At 37.4% G+C, this 21,867-nt stretch overlaps 1 protein-coding gene across 1 annotated transcript in view; it reads right to left on the bottom strand.

Moving 5' to 3' along the window:
• The window catches only part of chd8 (chromodomain helicase DNA binding protein 8), a 154,526-nt gene that overhangs the window by 42,609 nt on the left and 90,050 nt on the right, over nt 1–21,867 (bottom strand). Inside the window, exons 22-31 of the mRNA XM_028793628.2 lie at nt 17,170–17,280; nt 15,607–15,803; nt 15,218–15,417; nt 13,442–13,598; nt 13,258–13,347; nt 7,200–7,303; nt 6,730–6,859; nt 5,894–5,969; nt 2,144–2,195; nt 1,810–2,014 (exon numbers count right to left, since the gene is read on the bottom strand). Of these exons, the coding sequence (XP_028649461.1) occupies nt 1,810–2,014; nt 2,144–2,195; nt 5,894–5,969; nt 6,730–6,859; nt 7,200–7,303; nt 13,258–13,347; nt 13,442–13,598; nt 15,218–15,417; nt 15,607–15,803; nt 17,170–17,280 (1,322 nt within the window). The remainder of the gene's footprint in view (nt 1–1,809; nt 2,015–2,143; nt 2,196–5,893; nt 5,970–6,729; nt 6,860–7,199; nt 7,304–13,257; nt 13,348–13,441; nt 13,599–15,217; nt 15,418–15,606; nt 15,804–17,169; nt 17,281–21,867) is intronic.

Below are 21,867 nucleotides of genomic sequence, written 5' to 3'. Positions count from 1 at the left end.
ACTAACAAGGAAATTGGTTGAACTGCACAGGTGCAATGTGTGAATACCTGGCCAGCCAATTCAACCCCCCAGAGGAACTTGTCCACACTATGAAGTGCATCGAACACCTTTTCCATGCCTGTGCGCACTATTTTCATTTAAAGTTAAAATCGCACCACCATAGACCTCTCTCACCACAGCGGGGCGAAGGTGAAGTTTGAGCAGGGTAAACTATGTATCCTACTACCGTTTAATGAAAAAGTAAAACATCCGGGCCAACTAGATACACTTATTACATCTTTAACCTAAAATAATGCAACACTTTCAGAGAGGTCTAAGCACTTCTGTTAATGTCTATTAAATGATGACTGGCACACACGTGAATTTACTTAAGTATAAAGGCAATAGGAATGGATGAAAATACTGTTGGCTAAAATATATAACTGTAGCACTTAGTAATATCGTCATGAATACAGGGTACAGTGTAATTCTTACATGTCACAAAAAAGAAATACTTCGCTACTCTCCGGTACACAATGAATATTCCATATTGTTGAATTGTTTAGTCAGTGAATATTCCTTTAGAAAAGCTTTGGATAAAAGATTACAAGCCACCAACTAGTAGGCAAAGAATGCATTTAAGAATATGAACTGAAAATTTGTTCTTCATATAAATGATACTCAATAGCTAGTCTCACAGGGCCAGATGCAATTCTTGAAGAAGAATGCACATCAAGGGACAACTCATTAAAAATCTTTGTAGTGAAGAGAGGCAAAATCATCTGCTGCAAAGGCTATGACAATGAGCCTTCAAACCTTAAACATCTGCTCCCAACTCCTTCAGTCTGTGCACTTTAAACCACCAGGATTTCAGGGATAAAGCAAAAGAAACCGAACAAAAGACCCGACACTGAGGGAAAATAAAAAGCTTATATTGCTTATACCATTTCAGGCACTGCTACTAGATTCTAAAATGGCATGTTTCCATTTACAATTAGAAAGCAATGTTAACTTACTTTAGTTATTTCATTCAGATGTACAGTAAGAAGATGGATGCTGTGCAGCCAGTTCATGTCTCTGTTGGTGTTGTTAGGCATATTTACTGATTCAGGCATTTTGAGTACTGCAATCTGCATCTCTTGGAGCTCTTAACTATTATTTCTCTTAATGGTAGGTCTTTCCACCTTCTTTTGATAAGGTGTGACACATTGTTTAATTCAAATTCATATCCTGCAATTCACATTTTCTTGAACATAGCTAGCCATTCTTTTAACCTTACATTGACTCCAACAAGATTGTCATAACTGATCAACAGAGAGCATACTGTATGCACATTTGCAAAAACATACCATTCCCTTTTACCACTAGGCCACTGATGCTTTCAAATGCCAGTGTATAATCTGTTGACAGAAAGGATTTTTCCTTGCAAAAGGTTATATTGATTTTTAATATTTGCAATGTGCTCTCCGCATAGGTGACAAACATTTATGTTTAATATGTCATTTTTTTTTTTTTTTTTTTTTTTTTTTACACATATCAACTGTGGACAATTCATCACCAGAAGCTTTCTTTCTGTCAGATCGAGTAAACAAGATCACCATCACTCTTTGCAGATCAAAATCATTGCCCCTACTTTGATCGCCGCCTTCAGGAAGTGTTGGGTTGGTTTAGAACTGTTATACTCAGTGAGTGCTTTACTCATTCCTACTCAGATTTAAGCAAAATTCACTCATGGATGTCTCCAGGCATATATATTATATGACTACCTAATTGCCTACATAGACATTATGTAACAGCAACACTGTCATAATCAGCATAAGGGCCACTTACTTTTGTTGTTTCTCTCGACGTGCAATCTCTTTCAGCTTATATGAGGCTTCACATCTTCGTCGTCTTCTGTCTCCTTTCTCTGCTGCTTCAATCTTAAGCTGCTCTTTCCTATAGCTTCTTTGATACGCAGTGATCAAACGCCGTAGACGGGCTGTCAAAGAAGAACCAGTTGGCCAGTGTACCAGTCCAGGTTGAGATATCTGTCCTAAAGCAAAAATTCACATTACATTAAAATTTCAGAACAGACACAATTGGTTTAAAAAGGACCGAGAATGTTTTGCCTAGTGTATGTGCCGAAAAGGAAATTAATAAAGAAGTAAATAAAGCTGCTAACCTTCTTCTCCATCTACAACTGAGATCTCTTCATCAGGAAGAGGTGATTCACTCTGGGGAAGAAACATACCCAAAACAAAATGAAGAATACCACAGTACACTTTAGTTAAAACATAACACTATAAAAAGAGGGATACCAGGAGTAGAACAGTGGTGCAACTATTGTAGATTAGCCTTATATAATTTGGTCCCACACTACAATATACTTCAGTTTAAAGTAAGAGTGCTCAAGTTTGCTCAAAGGCAACAGTTTCAGATTTCTTTCCAGCTCAACTAATTATTTAGAAGCAAAACCTTGCCGATAATAGAACTTATTAAAATAAATGGGTTTTGGTGCTTTCCTTCTCTCACATCTGTTCATTCCTCTATTGTTGAAATTTTCCCATCAGGGGATTGTGATGAGAAGGTCTATGGCGCAGTGCAGTTTTTAAATAAATAATAATGACCTGGAGTGTGCAGGCTTTAATCGGGTGCAGGTGTGCAGGAGCACGCTTTCCTCTAGGGGTGATTGGGGTGCTTGGCTGATTGTACACTCGCGTATAAATGCAAGTGGATCAGTTAGGGGCTTCATTCAGACCTGCACCCAGTTAGGCCATATGAAAGGAGCCTGCACGGCAGAAAGAGGGAGATCAAAGAGAAAAGAAACAGAATGGAATCAGAGAGTAACAGAGAACCATGAAAGCAGGATGATCAAGCCAGCAAGTGAGTGAGAGGCAGCGCAGTTGTCAGATGCTCCAGGGGAAGATCATCCCTGCTGATTATTCTTAGAGGAGCAGGTGCAATTGTATTCAAGTCCTCCCCAAGGCTCTGAGGTACACCAGGGGAGTGAGAAGGAAGAAAGGAGGACAACCGACCCTGAGAGGCTCCTGCCTGTAACTTGGGAGTGTGGAGCATACCGGGACTGTCACAAGGATATCATCCAAATAACATTTGACTCTAAACAGATTAGTAATCATCAGTCCTTCACTTTTTCTCTTTCATTTCCTTCTACATATTTTAGTAAAACTGATGATGAATATACAGATGGAAATGGTGAATATGCTGGTCTGTTTATCAGCTGCACTTTTTAAACTAGTGGCTAATTAAAAATGCAGGAAGCAAACGTAAAAAATGAATGCAACTATTCGGCTTCAAAGAAGCATTTAAAGGCTGGAAATCTTAAATAAAATTAACAACAATTAAACAGAAAAATATTGTTTATACAATAATTCTGCAGCCACTGTGGCCTTCCAGTTCTGAACCTAAGCATCCCGCTTTAAACGTAACAATTCAGAAGAAAGAAAACAAAGAAATTAACAAATTCCATACTGGGAAAGGTACAGTGGTGCAGCAATCAGAGCATCTGCCATAGACCTGCAGAATCCAGAAGCTTGGAAATTTGTTATCTGGAGTCTTACAAGCCTTTCCCATATCCCCATTGGTTTTTCCACAAATACTTTGCCTCATTTGGTTTGATTGCATATTCTTAGACAACATGCATGGATGACATAGTAGAAAATAAAATTACTGTATATGCTCGCAGATAAGCTGAGAATTTTAGGATCCAAAATAGGCTCAGAAAATTGTGTTCTGCTTACTTACAGATCAAACATTAAATTTTCTTTTAATGTTATTTACTTGGAGCAGGCCCTGAAATCACTAAACCGAAAGCAATGAGGATGATAGGTACTGTACAGTTATACATATCTGAAGCATAATTCTCTCACTGTAACTAATTTCTCAATTATGTAGATTAAAGAAGATGCCATTTATTATGCACCCATCTTTTCCTAATAACCAAATTAATCCAATAGTCTCCAAGGAGTTAAAAAAAAAAAAAAAAAAAGCCTAATAAGAGGCTAAACAGCATTTAAAAATATCTAACTGCAGCACAGACTTCACAGTAGAGCACAAGCTCTATATAATACAAATTGTGAGAGATCTCAAGAGCTGAGGGAACCTGCAAAGATATGTAACATGGAAGAAACTGTCAGCATCTTTCAATGTGCACTAAACTGGCAGTGGACCAATTTCTTAATTAGGGACATCGAGTCTGCGCCTTTTCACAGGGATTGAAGTGGGCCGATACATACTGGTATGGTATATTTGTTTTTTTCCATTTTCTGCTAATGGTGTACTGTCATCTCCCGCTCTGACATTGAAGGGTACCCCCTAAACCTGTTCGATCTAATGTACATATATATATGTAGAATATCAATTTTGCAAAACTGTATGTGAAATAAAACTTTGCTATTTCACTCATAACTATTTATTAGCCTTAAAATCATACCATAACACACAACAATCAAGACTATCTATTTTACAAGTTTACAGAAAATTAATATATGCTAAACTCAAGAAAAGTATATAAAAAAAATTCTAACAATGAAAATTAACGAGATGTATTTTCAGAAAATCACGGTCTATTATGTAAATAGTTAAGGACAGAGATACCAAAGTTTGTGTTTTATATAAAAATTAGATCTAACGTAACGTTATTTAGTTTAACATAAACATCACAGATATGTTAATCAAAGCAACAATACAATGACAAGACGTCCGTGGATGTTAAAGGACAGTTAGGAAGGTTTAAACAGGAAAAATTAGTTTTTAGTAATGTGTTAAGAGTTTTACAAGGAAGCAATACAGTAATCCCTCGCGGTTCACTTTTCGCGGATTCACGACTTCGCGGATTTTATATGTAAGCATATCTAAATATATAACGCAGATTTTTCGTTGCTTCCCGGGTTTCGGCAGACAATGCGTCTTTTTACTTCTGGTATTTGCTTCCTCAGTTGGTTTGCCCAGTTGATTTCATACAAGAGATGCTATTGGCGGATGGCTGAGAAGCTACCCAATCAGAGCACGCAGTTAAGTTCCTGTGTGCTGCTGATTGGCTCAGCGACGGAGTGCTGCATTAACCAGGAAGTCTCATCTCACTCATTCAACATTAACGTGCAGTTGCTACTGCATTCAGGGGATTATCACCTTCAATCGTCATCATTTTTACTGCGCAGCATATTCATCACCATCATCACGTCATATATAGCTACGTGTACTTCGCTATACAGTAAGTGTAAACTTATCTACCGATTTCATATTGCTTAGCAGTTGTCCCTGTTATTAATAGAGTAAAGGGTGGGTTGTAAACAATACAGGGAGGGTTTAAAAACGTCCAAATACACGTTAAATAATTAAATAAATATGGTGTCCCTACTTCGCGGAAATTCAGTTATCGCGGTTGGCCTTGGAACCTATCTCCCGCAATAAGTGAGGGATTACTGTAAACACTTTTGATAACATTCACAATTAAAAACCACAAATATACTGTATTTATACGACTTCCCTGAAAACATTTGACAAAGAACACTGTAGGTGGAATAAATGAGAAAGTGTGCAAATTGATGCAAAAATAGTTTATGCACATAAAACAGAGTTGTGTGACAATCTATTTCTAAATAAAGCTTGGTTAGAAGAAGTGTTCTGCAGGGATCAGATTTGGATTTGCCTTTTTTCAACAATATCAGACCATGCATAATCTCCTTCACTGACATTGTTTATGACATATAGCTTAAGCTGGATAATTTTTCCTACAGCAGAGCCACATAAAGTATTTGCTGATGTTGCAAACTCCTTATTCTACCTATTGTTAAAAAAGAGATATTTTTGTTTCACCAATTATTTTTTTAAGAATTCAGACATTTCTTGTGATATAATTTCATATAAATATGTGATAAGACACAACAACAACATACTGAATAGAAAAACTCACCTCATCATCTTGCTCCTTAGTAATGCCCTGTAATGGCTTATACTCTGGATCTTCTGTGTATTTGTCAAAGTCAGTCCTAAAAGGGAAAAACAACAAAAGCATAAATCATTTAAGACTGAAATAATTTAAATGAAAAAAGTTTTTGCTTTACACACTTATCAAAGAGCCAAGCTTCCAGTAAGATGGATGCTGCAAAGATGTACACAACCACCACGCATAAAGCCTTCTGGAATAGTAATGACATCACTCCTGGTTTCTTTTTTATTTCCCAAAACAGTGTTGGCCAAGTTTTAATTCAATTGGCGCATGAATGAAAAGGATTTATTTTAGCTAAGGGACAGAAAATTCAGAAAAAACATTCCAGCTAGGAAAATGCAACAAGAGACTACCCAATGCAAATGGCATGTAAAGCAGCAATTCGGTATCAATATATAAGTTATTTCTAAAGGTTTGCTGCATTCTTTTATTATCACTAATCCCACTTTCAAGCAAAAACTAGAAAATTCTGCAACTGCCCACAGCATTTGTTTGGAATCAAGTTTCACATCAAAGGAAAAGATCCATCAATAATAGTTAGGTTGCAAGCCTTAATATTCTCATAAGGTTTTTAAGATTCTTTAAAGTAATATTTAGTTTATTTTTGAGATTTAATGTAGTTCACTCATAAACTATTGTTTGACAGAGAAATAAAAATGTATATAGTTTGTGAAATGCTTTTTGACCATATTTGCAATGGAATCCTGAACATAAAATTTGATTTAGGACATGTCCGTTTTACTGGGAGACTGCAAAACAGAGTTGGTTGTTCAATTCCCATTCTTGCAAAAAATCATTACCCTTCTCCCAAGTCGGCAAAATTGTCTCCTGCCCTCTGCTCTGCTACAATGGCTTTCTCATCTGGGCGTCCAACCCTTTCAAGGAAGCAAAGTGCTGGGTCAGCACGCATGGTATTATATTTTTCATATCCTACAAAAAAAAAAAAAAAAAAAACAGTACATTAGGAAATGTTAAAAAGGTTCATTAAAACCATTTTTCATTTAGCCTTTTAAATGATTTTTGATATTCACTCACTTTTGTTAAAGACAGTTTTCCATTTAGATTATAACAGAATACTTACCTCAGAATACAAAATTGAATGTGTGTGTACACACTTAAACGAAAGTTTGCATAAGAACTTATTTCAAATGTATGCACGTGCGCACATATACAGAGGACTGTACATATACATCTCTATTAACCATAAGAAGGCAAATAAAGCAATGACAAAGATGAAGTTTTAACAGTTGTGAGTGAAATGCCAACATACCATGTTTGAAGACTCCAATAAGAAGTGACTTGTCAGCCTCACTGTCCCACCACCTAGCTGGCAACTCTAGTTGATCCACCTCCGGAAAGCCAATATCAATCTCACTGTTGGCACAGAAATATGTTTCAAAAGAAGCTTTTTCAGATTGCTACTACTCTCATGGTGAAAATAGTGTTATGAATTTTTACCAACAGGGCTAACTGCTAATGACCCAATGTGTTGTTGAGGTTTGTATTTTACAGAAAATTTCCGTTTGTTGAAACCATATTCAGCCATAATGCTATAAAAACACATCTCCATGCTGTTTGACGTTCTGCAGTACTGCCAATTTAACTGCAATGATTACTACCAGATTGTGAAATAAAAGCTGTCATTAGGCTAAAAACAGGTCTGAAGTGAACAAGCAACATAAAATATGACACTGATTAATTTATTAGGGAGCGTTATTAAATAAATAACAATCTGTGGGGTAAAAAAAACTAACTGCCCACTGGGACACCTGCAACCTACTTTCATTATTGATCGACTTCTCTCACATTGCTTATTGTTCATTTCAAGTCTTTCCACCATATTGTTTAGGTCTAGACTTTGACTAGTATAATACAAAACTCCACTTCAGCCATTTCCACACAGACTTACAAGTTCACTTTGGATGTTTGCACTGCTGCATTATGTGATGAATAGATGGCCAGTCTGTAGCAGTACTACAGTCAGTAAGAACTGCATCTCCCAGCAGTCCATGCATGGGCTTTCAGGGTCAAAGGTTGTCAAATGAGGTTGAAAGGAGGACAGGTGACCAAAAAAAAAAAAAAACTTGTTTTGTTGTTGTAAGTTGTGTGTTGTGTTTATCTGTTGTACTGCCTGCTGTTAATTGAGCTTATTTAATCATTGTGTCCTATATTCGTTTGTTGGGTTCTGGATTGTCTGGCTACCTGTATACTGAGGACTGTTTTAGAATTCCTTGGCTTTCCCGCAAGAAAAGGAGTGCTCCTGAAACATCCATCCGACTTCATCCTACCGGTAGGACTGTGTTTTCCTTCACCCTTTCAACATACAGATCGCTGGACTTAACTTCGTCACCTCTCATATCATCCGGTTTGGTTTGCATATGGACTTTGCTGTGTGGTGTTTGTATTTATATGTTAAATGTAATATCGCCGAAGGGGTCGGGGTGGTATTATTGTTTTCATTTAGTTAATTTAATTGCATTATATACTTAATTGTTTAATGTTCCCAGTGCGCTTCATTTGGTCTCTGTTGTGAGTGTGTGGGTCGATCCAAGGCTGGGGACATTCCTGGGATCTCCTCTATTAAAATAAATAAATCACCGTCATTTTTGACAGTGTGAATCTTAGCGGCCCCTACAAGTTGCTCTACTTAAGGACACTCTAATATTACACAGTCTGTCAGTGAGTCAGTCAGTCATCATCCAACCTGCTATATTCTAACACAGGGTCACGGGGGTCTGCTGGAGCCAATCCCTGCCAACACAGGGCACAAGGTAGGAACAAATCCTGGGCAGAGTGCCAGCCCACTGCAGGGCATACACACGCACACACCAAGCACATACTAGGGACAATTTAGGATCGCCAATACACCTAACCTGCATGTCTTTGGACTGTGGGAGGAAAGCGGAGCTAAAAATTCAAAACCATAGCCATCTACCAAAAAACACACCCATTTCCCTGAACTATAAACACTATTCCCCTGTTTTGAGAGATGATTTAAATTTGTTGAACTGTGCAAAACTGTACACATAAATCCATTCATATATCATTACCTACACTATGTCCTCAATTAGAAAGCATAAGCAGTCAATATTGTTTACTCAAGTCAGTACACAATTACCCAGGTGGAAACACTAAGAGTCAAAATTGTTCAAACACCAATCAGAACCTTCGGTGTTTTACATACGGATCTCTACTGTAACTTTAGAGTGTCATACTCTATGCTGTTTAAACACATAAATGTATTGTAGCTGTTTGCTCTATTGCACTACAGTATATGCTGTCAGAAATGCATTGGATTACTATCATATATACAGTCACAGAAATATGGAGTTACCATATGCTCCCATTTTGTAAAAAGATGTTGTACAGAATAAGCCTTTACTATATCAGTCACATTCATATTACAGCACAGTGAAATTTGCTTCACATATACCAGCTTGTTAGGAAGTTGGCGTCAGAGTGCAAGGTCAGCCATGATACAAAGCCCCTGGAGCAGAGAGGGATATGGGACTTGCTCAAGTGCCCGACAGTGGCAGCTTGGTGGTGTTTAGTCTTGAACCACAGACGTTCTGACCAGTAACTCAGAACATTAACTGTTGAGCTATTATTGCCCCTTTACTAGTAACAGTATCCTATAACAGTGACACATTTAAAGTACCTCATCAGTACTTTTGTTTTTGTAGGACCGAGAGACGAGCATTTGGTAGAGACAGGTAAACGTTATTTTCAGAGGAGCAAGAAGAGACATTTCAGTTGAAGCTTGTCAGGGGTGGATAAGACATGGGAAGGGGTTTTTCCGCTGTTGCCTGACTAGGAATAATATCACCTGTAACAATGACGAGATTGTCTGGCCTGACCCAGACCAGAGATGGGATACTCTGGCAGAATAATTTTTTTGTTTACTGTATTCACCTTTTTTCATTTTATTATTTCATTTACACTTTACAATCACAATAAGGAATAAAAAACTTGCAAAATGTAAACATTTGTTGTGTCTTTTATTGTGTTCATTGAGGTTGCCAACGAAGAAATGGGAGGGACAGTCAGAGAGATGCAGAAAGTAGACATGAGTACAGGGAATAAGGCGTAAGGTGAAGAGAGAGGTGGCAAAGGCTAAAACAAATGTGTATGATGAGCTGTATGAGACGTTGGACACTAAGGACGGAGAAAAGGACCTGTACCAATTGGCTAAACAGAGGGACCGAGCTGGGAAAGATGTGCAGCAGGTAAAGGTGATAAAGAATAAAGATGGAAATGTACTTACTCACAAGCAAGGATGTTGAGTAGATGGAAAAAGTACTTTGAGAGGCTGATGAATGAAAAGAATATGAGAGAGAGAAGGTTGGGTGATATGGAGGTAATGAATTAGGAAGTGCAACAGATTAGCAAGGAGGAAGAACAGCTATGAGAGGATGAAGAACGGAAATGCCAATGGTCCAGATGATATACTAGTGGAAGTATGGAAGTGTTTAGGAGAGATGGCAGAGTTTTTAACCAGATTGTTTAATGCAATCTTGGAAAGTGAGAGGATGCCCGAGAAGTGGAGAAAAAGTGTACCGGTACCGATTTTTAAGAATAAAGGGGATGTGTAGAACTGTAGTAACTATAGACGGATAAAATTGTTGAGCCACAGCATTAAGTTATGGGAAAGAGTAGTGGAAGCTAGATTAAGAAGGGAGGTGATGATTAGTGAGTAAAAGTATGGTTTCATGCCAGGAAAGAGCACCACAGATGCGATGTTTGCTCCGAGGGTTTTGATGAAGTAGTATAGAGAAGGTCAGAAGGAGCTTCATTGCGTCTTTGTGGACCAGGAGAAAGCATATGGCAGGGTGCCTCGAGAGGAGCTGTGATATTGTATGAGGAAGTCAGGAGTGGCAGAGAAGTATGTAAGTGTTGTACAGGATTTGTATGAAGGAAGTGCGACAGTAGTGAAGTCTGCTGTAGGATTGATGGATACATTCAAACTGGAGGTGGGATTACATCAGGGATCGGTGCAGAGCCCTTTCTTATTTGTAATGATGATGGACAGGTTGATGGATGATATTAAACAGGAGTCTCTGTGGACTATGACATTTGCTGATGAAATTGTGATGTGGCAAGAGTAGGAAGGAGGTTGAGGAGACCCTGGAGAGGTGGAGATATGCCGTAGAGAGGAGAGGAATGATGGTCAGTAGGACCATGAGTATAAATGAGTAGCAAGGATGCAGGGAGTAATGGAGAAGGTGGATGAGTTTAAATACCTTTGATAAACAGGTAACAGGGAGTGTGAAAGAGAGGTGAAGAAGAGAGTGCAGGCAGGGTGAAAAAGAATGTCAGGAGCGATGTGTGACAAGCAAGAGTGAAAGAAAAGGTCAGGTCTACAGAACGGTAGTTGAGAAAAGCTGTTATATGGGTTGAAGACAGTAGCACTGACCAAAAAACAGGAGACAGAGCTGGAGGTGGCAGAGTTAAAGATGTTAAGATTTGCATTGGGTGTGACAAAGATGGACAGGATTAGAAATGAGTATTAGAGGGTCATTTCAGGTTGGACGGGTTGGAGACAAATTCAGAAGCGAGACTGCGTTGGTTTGGACATGTGCAGAGGAGAGATGCTGGATATACTGAAAAAAGGATGATAAGGATGGAGCTGCCAGGTAAGAGGAAAAGAGGAAGACCTAAGAGGAGGTTTATGGATGTGGTGAAAGAAGACACGCAGGTGGTGAGTGTAACTGAGCAAGATGCAGAGGACAAGAGGATATGGAAAAAGATGATCTGCTGTGGCAACCACTAATGGGAGACAGCTGAAAGAAGAATAATTATCAAGTAAAAGAGGTTTTTGTGGGGCAGAACAATAAGCAACATTACTCACTGCCAGTTTTTACAGCAATGTTTTGAATTGATCTTAACAGTATGTAAGACTATGTTATAATGTATGTGTTTTTGAGGGCTTTTGTGTTATTTCTGAATACAAAGTTTGGTTTTTCAGCAAGATAGTGCATGGTTTTGAGTGGACAGTGTGGTGGATTGGTGGATTGCCGGCTTCCAATTCCGGCCCTCACCCCCAGGCCGCCAGGAGGAACTCTCCCAACAGCATGGACGTGCCCCGAATACCAGCAGGGCCTCATGGACTATGTAGGTTTTATACACAGCCCTGCTGGATACCTTGGGGACCACTAGGAGTCGCTGTCGGGAAGCCCGTGGACTCATATGTGCCCTATAACCTGGAAGTATGTCCTGGTCACGTGAGCAGGAGAGATGACGTGCTTCCAGGTTGAAGATAAGGACTGTTTACCCTGACCCGGAAGGATTAAGGAATTGTGGACTGTTGGGCAGGAACACCTCCGGGTCAGGGTGTATAAAAGGACTCTGGGAAAGCCCAGACACTGAGCTGAGCTGGGAGGTAGGGTGGCGAAGTGTCTGGGAGTGGAGGATTGGTATTGTGAGTAGAGAGTTGATTTGTATGAGTAGTGTGGAGTGAAGGGTGCTTTGTGCACGTGATTACTGTACAATAAAGAAGAATTGTACTATTACCTGGTGTTTGGAGTGGTACCTGAGGGTTCAAGAGGTGGACACACGCCTCTACTGCTACAACAGACAAACTTTAATATCAACATCACCAGGTATAGTCAGAAATCATCTGAAAATGTGATGATCTTGTAATCCTCCTGTGTCTTTATTCCTTAGGAATTTGCAACCACATAATTTTTTGTAACAGACAAGTGGAATCCTGTTGACATATTATCATATTCCATTTGTGATAAGGTATTCTAGGTTGTGTGTTTGAGTATGCTACTTCTGGGATATAATTGTCTTGCTGACAATTATATCGGTGCTCGAAGGGTCATTTAAACTTAATGCAATAAATTTCAGCTCTTCCATGTGCATAAACTAATGCAGTAAAACCCCAGCAGGGTATCGAACCCTTATACAATTGTGCCAGCACATCCTGTACCAACTACAATGACACGTTTACTCATGCCCATTTTCCTACTGAACTCCCCATACTTCTTCATACCTGCCTGCCTACCTACTTACCTTAAATAACTCGGCTTAAACATAATGCTGACACCAACTGATCAGCCACTTACATCGGAAAAGTAGGTGTACTTAACAAAAAATTAACCTTTCAGCGTGATTCCCCTCCACATTCCTGTTTATTTCGATCCTTTCACGTAGTCTATTTGTGAGATCATTCATTTAAAATCACAAAAACTCAAACAAAGGAAACTATTAAAAAAAATCTCAGGGTTTACAGAAATCAGTTACACCTCAGGATCTCTGCAAATATCAACACACTCTCCAACAATTAATTTCAAATGAAGATGAAGAGTTATTGACTAAAACCTTACCTGGCATAGACACCACTCAATACCTTCTCTGCTTGGTCCCCTATTACTTCCTGTTTCAGATAGTACAGCATTCGAACACGTAACAAAACCCTAAGAAAGAAGTTTTAGAAGAAAAATGGATAAAGATGCCTACATTTCTAAAAAGAATATTTGATAATCAAAAACTGAATAAGATTGCACTTACTTGTTACATTGGTGTTTCAAATGTTTCTTGTAGCTGTCATCCACAAACAGAGAGTCTGGATTATACTTGCGAATCCAGTCTGCCTTGTGCATGTCAAATGTGCTCTGTGCCTTCACTTTTTTGCCTTTACGTCCACGGGGTACTGGAATAGAAAGACCTAGAACAAGAAAGAAGCAATGTTATCCAATGAAACTACCTAACACAGGGAATACATTGGCCATGCTAGATGTTGAGATAAACAGCAATGTTTTCTGCTTGACACTTCTGTAAATACCAAAATCTTACATTGTTGGCTAACAAATGAAAAAAAAGATTTGGGATTATCTGGATGAATCCACACTGGCTTCAGGAACAGGTATTAGTGCATACTCTTTTTGTGTTGCATACAGGCTTCTGATTCCATCTCACAGTTTTCATCCTATAATTTCATGCTGGCTCAAAATGATTTTATTGGAGGAACTAGGCAAGTTCCTTTTTTCTGCTAAGACCGAAGCAATGCTTTCATTCATTATTTTTGCCTTTACTGATAACAATACATTGAAGAAGTTTGTTTACACTTCTCTGTATATAACATCTAGCCTTGAGATTTTGGCATGATATTGCTCTTATGAGATGCATCTTTGGTGGTGTTGAGCAAAGAAGAAAAACTTTACTAATGCATTATACAGTACTTTACGACGTAAATAGAGCATAAAAAGCTTTTCTATCCACCTAAGACATATATTAGGAACTATGACTAATGTAGAATGAATTCAATTTATAAAAACAGTTCTTTTTGTTACTTAATGCTAATTTGAGTGTTGTGGGATGTTTCAGGTTGTCATATCCTATGCAAACATTACTTACAGCCACAGTCAATTCTATGTTTGGCACAGTAGCTTCAACTGGAGAAGCTGACAAATGGCTCCTGAATCTTAAAATTCTTGCTGACAATTATATCGGTGCTCGAAGGATCATTTAAACTTAATGCAATAAATTTCAGCTCTTGCATGTGCATAAACTAATGAAGTCAAAGAAGAGGTGGAGAAGTCAACAACTGCTGTTATGTGTCAAGCTCTGTATGTTGTGTACAGTGGAGCTGTGGTATTTTGTACAGAACATACTCTGGTGAAATCACTCAAAAACACTATGACAGTGTCAAAAACAAATATCTGTTATTGAAAGTGACATATGGTATATATATCAGCCATATATTGGAGTAATTAAAAGGAAATTACAAAGTTAACAAATGATAGATGACAAAAATCTAATGCTTAGCCCAAGAAACTTAGTGCAAGAGTTAGTTTTTTCTAGACTTTGAGTTATGAGTGAACAAAATCACAACATGCTGACAGATGATAGGGTCAGTTGTATATCCATAAAGATGGCAGAAGGACAGACAACCTGAAGCAGCCCCGAGATGCATAGTGAAAAGGTTTGTTTTAAAAAGCACTTATATTTGAGCGATGCAGTGCTCATGAATAAAACATGAGAAATTTGTAATTTGCAGGCTCTGTTTATCCCTATCCTGACTAGACAAGGTTTATCCCCACAAAAGATGTAAACAAAAGCCCATTAACAACAGAAAATACACATTTTTACTTTAGTTTTTGCATGGCATCACAGGATACCAAAGTAAAAGAAATATTTAATAGTTTTTTGTGCAGCAGTACTAACCACTGTACCATAATATAGTTAAAAATAATTACTTAGTGTATATATTAACAGGTCATAGCTCTCAAAAAAACAACACAAAATCAGATTTTTCTGACATTTGTTGAAGTCTATTGTACATACCTGAATGGTTTTGGAGCTCTTTGGTACGACCATTCTCAGCAGGAGAAATTAAATCCCAGATGAAACCTTTAATATTTTCATCACCCTTATAATGCAGAAGGCAGTAGACCAGAATAGCACGGCAAATAGTTTCCATATCTCGTTCTGTCATTCTGCGTTTAAAACGTCCATGTGTTAAGATATCTTTCCAACGGCCCCAGCTTAACAAAGAAAAAGAAAATTAAATAAAATTCATTAACTTTAAACGACCAAATCATAATGCAATATCACCTCATGTTTGCAATTATTTAGTTGAAAATGCATTTATTTTTCTACAGTAGGACAAGGACTGTAAACCTACCGTTAAAAATTTAACAAACAGAGGTGTGATTAAATAGATCAATTCTTACCCATACACAAGGAGGTGCTTCTCAACACGGAAACAGTCAGTCCTGCCATAACCATGGTGGCGGTCATGACGACGAGACCTGGGTTTTTCATCCTCTTCACTATCAAAATCTGAAAACTCCACAATATCTTCATCCTTTAAAGAACTAAACTGGCGAGTCTGCTTCCTAATACGTGGTGTATCAATAACAAGGGTGTTCTGGACAAAGACCACAGAATACACAGATTGAATAATTTGCTACTCTTAAACATTAATAATAAAACAGCAGTTAAGAATGCATACATACAAAGAATAAAACAATCCAAGGCAATTACATGAAAACAAATTTTTCCATTTTTTTTTTGTTTTAACGGAGTACATCCTTAGTGCACTTGTATAAATTTATCACTATAATGCACTAATAGCAAATACTTTACATGCACACAGTTAAACAGAATTAATGTTGATTTAGTAACAATAATGAATCAGATAGATAGATAGATAGATAGAATCAAGGCACCTTTATGTCTAAATAACCTTAAAATTGCATTCTGGCCACTTAAGGAGAAGAAGTAAAACTCTACTCAACAGTATTCCTGGGGAAAAACGTTAACCTCTGGGGTTCCACAGTTGGTAATAAAAGGTAAAGGTCACAGTTCTGGTGGTGTGGACATTTTTCCTAATCCGAATTAACCAATATCATAAGTATGTGGTACATTAAAGTACAGTATATGTTCACTAAAACAGAATTCATAACAGAAGGTTAAAGCTGTTGACAAAAATCTGTTACAGAAAACACAGTTGACACAGCATTCTGTCTCAAGAGTTTTAATTAGTTCTTTATGTATGGAAGCCGTTACAAATATATACACAAAGATTTGAGAAAAACTAGAAATGCATGTTTGCTTTTAAAAAAATCCCTTTAACATATTACTGAAAAGCATAAAAATAATTAGATAATCAATTTTTTGGTTTGAGCCCTCCCCCATTATAACCTATTGTTTATGGGGGAGGAGAGTAAGCTTTACATTTGTCAAAAATTTTGATCTCCAGTTTTTGACGGATCTTGACGTTTTGAGGTCTCCTGATAACCTTTACCGAGATATCAGTGTATGTGTCTGTCTGTGTTTCAGAATTTCTTGAGGACAGTCTAGAACTAAAATGGCTGGATAGAAAAATACCAAACTCGAAATTTAAGCCTGTTATGAGAGTACGATTTTCTTAGTAGTTTTTGAGCTAAACTGAACAAGAGAAAGAGGGAACCCTCAAATATCATAATTCTGCAATAAATTATGAGCTCTCCTCATGAATGCTATCGGAATGACCTATTTTATAATCAGAAAGATCCGCATCAGAGCGATAAATAATTACTGAAATGTTATAGAATAGTTTGGGGTAACTTGGTTCCAAGGGCTATGTCCGATTTTTTTTTTTTTTTTTTAATAAAACATACTACTTTGCATCAAATAGTAACTTGTTGATCTATAGGAGCTCTCAGAAAGTACTTGTTATACACACAACACTTAAACGTTTTATTTTTCCTACAGTGATTTTTATTAATACATTAATAAAAAGTCTCACTCACTTTTCTGTTGACTGAATCAAAATCAATATCAGCTTTCTTGGCCCACTTCTGCCAGAAGTTTGGATCATCCAATGATATGTCTGATCTGTTCTCTGAAGCAACGAAACTAGCCTGTAAAGAAATTAGCCATTTTAAATACAATGAAAATACTAAGGTAACTAAAATGAAAACTAATATTTAACATAGTTCCTTTTATAATGGACACCAAACCAAAACACTTTTAGAAATGTTGGATAAAACACTGAATTAATATACATAGTTTAAGGTGAAGAATACAGTATTGAGTGAATAATGATTTTTTTTTTTGGTTGACACATTTACAAATAGCATATAGTATGTGTGTGTGTTTACAGATATTATACAGTGTGTGTTCTTTAAATTAAGATGTTTTAACATGCACAAACTGAAATGTATAACTGTATTAGTGATCTAAAAAGAAGAAAATGTCATACACTATACCAAAACTACAGCACATGGATAAGTGTATTTCTAAGTAAATGAGCCTTTGGGTTAGTGCTTATATAAAACGCCAGGCTACTATAGAACATGCTCTGTGTATAGTAGTGGGGCATCTCATTTATATAAAACCCTATTTTTATTGTTTCTGTTTTGTTACAAACATTTAGCTGTTTAAATTATTAATTGTGCAATCTACTGTAAGTAGATGATGATAATTAACAATGCAATAATATAACATATATAAAAGTGACATGTTCATGCCATTCAAAAAAGAAGTTAGTTTGGCAAAGCCACACATCTTGCTGCAACAGCAATTTAAAACTCTCAGTTGGGTTTTTAGAGCAAGTTTTGCCATGTTCTTAAGCTGCAATTGCACTTATATGGTGTTGACAAATTTCAACAAATTGAACTGTGTGCTTATTAGAAAAAAGGTCTCTACTCCTACTGTGCAAGTATTCTACATCATCATAGACATTTCTTTCTGTTATAGGAAAGTTCATCCACAGCAATTCACAGTCAGCAAAAAAGTGTAGAAAGGATAATGATACAAATAATAATAATGAATAAAAATAATGGTAATATCATATATTACTGTCAAAATGTGTTATTTGTGTGGTACATCTTGAAGCACGGTAAAATAAACAATCCAATGTCACAGTTAGAATAGTAGTGGATCCTTGTGGATTTTCTTTACAGACTGATCAGCTTTGAACAGCACACTGAATATGTGTGATTGACATGAGCATCACTTTCAGATTCATCAGAATCACTTTCGATTTCACTGTCCGTTTCATTTTCACTGCCTGAAGACAGATTATTTCGTCATCACCGCTCATATCACTTTCAAAATCGTGCAACACCTGGGATGCTGAAAAATGTTTATGAGACGCCATTATGAGGCTAGGAGAAGACGCGTCTGCAACATTGCTTGGGTTACACTCAAGGATGGCACTAACACTGTTGGTACTTTTACAACTCAAGCAATCCTCAGGTCTAATGCTTATGTGAGACACATCTATACAGCTGCCCAAGTGATACTCGAGGACTAATGCTTTAAGAACCGTTTATACTGATCGAGTGATGCTCGAGGCTAATGCTAAGAAGTTTAAGTACATGGTAATTAATGAAATATCAAATGGAAACTATTGTGAAGTGGTACTTACTATGGTTCATAGTTAAAGCATTATAAATACAGTGGCCAATTTACAATGCAGAATACCACTAACTAAACTTAGAACAAAAAAAAAAAATAAAATAAAATTTACAAGGTACAGTGGAACCTCGGTTCACGAACGTCTCGGTACACGTACAAATCGGTTCACGATCACACACTCGGTATACGAACAAGCCAGTTTCCCTTTCAGTTTGTGCGCCCCGATGATTTCCGCACGTGTTACATTGTTCTTGCTCAGACGTACGTGCTTGCTTTCGCTGTGAACTCTTTGTGCTCTACTTCATTTCCCTTCCAGTTCGTACGCGCCGATTACTGTATTTAAGCACGTGTTCAGCCTCTCCCTGTTCATTGTTCAGACGTGTGTGCTTTACCTGTGAACTCTTTGTGCTCTACAGTATTTTGTGTGGTTTTGCAGTTAACCATGGCTTCTAAGCAAATGGAGTGGTGAGAAGAAAGTTTTGCAGAAAACTGAAATCGAAGTAAAGAAAGAAATTATGGAAAAGTATGAGCGTGACGTTCGTGTTACTGATCTTGCCGCCAAGTACAAGAAGTCAAAATCTATGATTTCGACTATTCTAAAGCAGAAAGAATCTATTAAACCAGCTGATGTTGCAAAAGGAGTTACAGTGTTTACCAGGAAGAGGCCTCAAGTGCTGGAAGAGGTGGAAAAACTGTTGCTAGTGTGGCTGAACGAGAAGCAACTTGCAGGGGATAGCGTAAGCGAGGCGATGTTATGAGAGAAAGCCAGGAAGATTCATGGCGATTTGCTGCAAAACTATCTTTCTACGAGTGGCGAAAGTGAGGAATTTAAAGCCAGTAGAGGATGGTTTGAAAAGTTTCGCAAGAGAAGTGGCATTCATAGTGTGGTAAGGCATGGAGAGGCTGCTAGTACCAACGCTGAAGCTGCGAAAGAATTCATGATAAATTTCACAAAATTAGTGGAGGACGAAGGCTACATCCCGTAACAAGTCTTCAACTGCGACGAGACCGGATTGTTCTCCACCCAGTTCCTCCTCACTTCATGCCAGAACTCAACTCATGCAAGGTTAGTGTTCTCGGTGGTTTATGGTTAGTTTTTGTATTACGGATTTTTGAAATGTTCATTTTTCGGTTCGTAGCGTGAATTGTTGCAATGTTACTTTTCTCTTTTTTCAAATGTTCATTTTTTTCCCTGTGCTTGAAACTCATTAAAAAAAAGTTTACACAGCAATCGGATTGTAAGGCTATTAGCGTGAACTCCTGCAATGTTACTTTCTTGGTAGTTTATGGTTGGTTTTTAAATAAAGTTCGGGTTTGTTCAAATGTTCATTTTTTTCCCTGTGCTTAAAACTCAAAAAAAAAACAAAAGTGTTTACAGCGATCGGGTCATAAGGCTACAGTATAGCACGAACTCTTGCAATGTTAGTTTTCTCTGTTGTTCAAGGTTTTCTCAGTGTTATTCAATGTTTTTACATTTAGCTTACTATTACGCTGTGCATTCTATGGTTTAACTAACTATATTTGTGCTTAAAAACTTTAAAAAAAAAATATATATATTTACATACAGTTCGTATGGTCTGGAACGGATTAATTGTATTTACATACAATCCTATGGGGGAAATCGCTTCGGTTCACGACCAGAGTTTTGGAACGAATTATGGTCGTGAACCGAGGTTCCACTGTATAAGTTGCAGCTTATAAACAATCCATCCATCCATTACCCAACCCGCTATATCCTAACTACAGGGTCATGGGGGGTCTGCTGGAGCCAATCCCAGCCAACACAGGGTGCAAGGTAGGAAACAAACCCCGGGCAGGGTGCCAGCCCACCGCAGCTTATAAACAATCAAATGCTTGAATTCATATAGGCCTTTTGCAGTTCTTCCACTAGAACTGACCTTAGAACACTATATCTATGCTCTTATGTTAGTCTGCTTATGTTACAGGAGGAAACACAAGAGATTTTCATAATACTCCCATATTGTGTATAAATTATTTTTACTTGAGTCAACTTTCTGTCATTTTACCTTTACACTTTTACTGCCTGATCAGAATCAATATCAAAGAGTGCTTTTCCATTTCTGGTTAAAGTACTTTACATAATAGGAGAGCATGCGAAGAGCATGAAGATTTACATTCACCCTAGTATCACTTTCTTTACTGGCAAAGCTAGCAAAAGCTAAAGCTACCCTAAGATTTGAGACATAGTGATCAGTGCCGGGTAATTATCAATTGCTGCAATGTCACGTGTTTAAATCACAAGCCAAGTACAGAACAGGCAAAAATGTTAGTTTGTTCATCCTCCATATTTTACCATGAAATAATCACTGACTAGAACCCCCATTAGGAATATGCTGGTTGTCTGCAGAAAGTTATTAATATACGGCCTGTCAGGCTAGTTCAATTCTTCACTAAATAGCCAAGATATCTCTGCTATTGAGCAGCTTTAAGATGTTTAAAGCAAAAGATCTTTTCTTGTTTATACCATCTCTCTCCTTCAGATGTAATAACCTACCACTGATTTGTGGTTATTTTTTTGTTTTTATTAACTTGCTAGTTAACTTTCAATATAATTATGACAATCTGCTAATGTATATGTCCTATGTTTGTGTCCAGTTTCTAAAGTTCCTAACTAGTTAGAATGTCTGAGTGAGCAAGTAAAGGAGTTCAAAAAATGAACTTCAAATTAGAACCTGGTGTACTGTACACTACACTGTCAATTTTGCCGATATCCTGGCTTGCTTGTATCTTAACTAAATTCTCAGAGACGCCTTGTTAAGTTGCATTCCGACTAAGTTCATTTATTTATGATTGTGTAGTTCACATTGAAGAACATCCAGCTAATTATTTACTCTTTTACAAGCCTATTTATTCTTCCTATAAAAATGACACAACAAATTTAATTTTGATGCAACAGTTTTCATGGCTGGCTTGTTACTTACGCAGCAGTTTTACTTTACTACATGAACTCACTGACTCAATTTCTATAAATGTAATGTTTTTACTATCTTAGACAAATTAACTTTTTTCTGCCTGAAAATTGCACTCCTTCCTAAAATAATTTAGCCATCAAGCTGTTTACACAC

Source organism: Erpetoichthys calabaricus, chromosome 2 (genome assembly GCF_900747795.2).
Source record: "Erpetoichthys calabaricus chromosome 2, fErpCal1.3, whole genome shotgun sequence".
In the NCBI taxonomy this organism is placed as follows: Eukaryota; Metazoa; Chordata; class Cladistia; order Polypteriformes; family Polypteridae; genus Erpetoichthys; species Erpetoichthys calabaricus.
The sequence above is the reverse complement of the archived record's forward strand: the minus strand, read 5'-3'. Positions and strand labels throughout refer to the sequence as shown.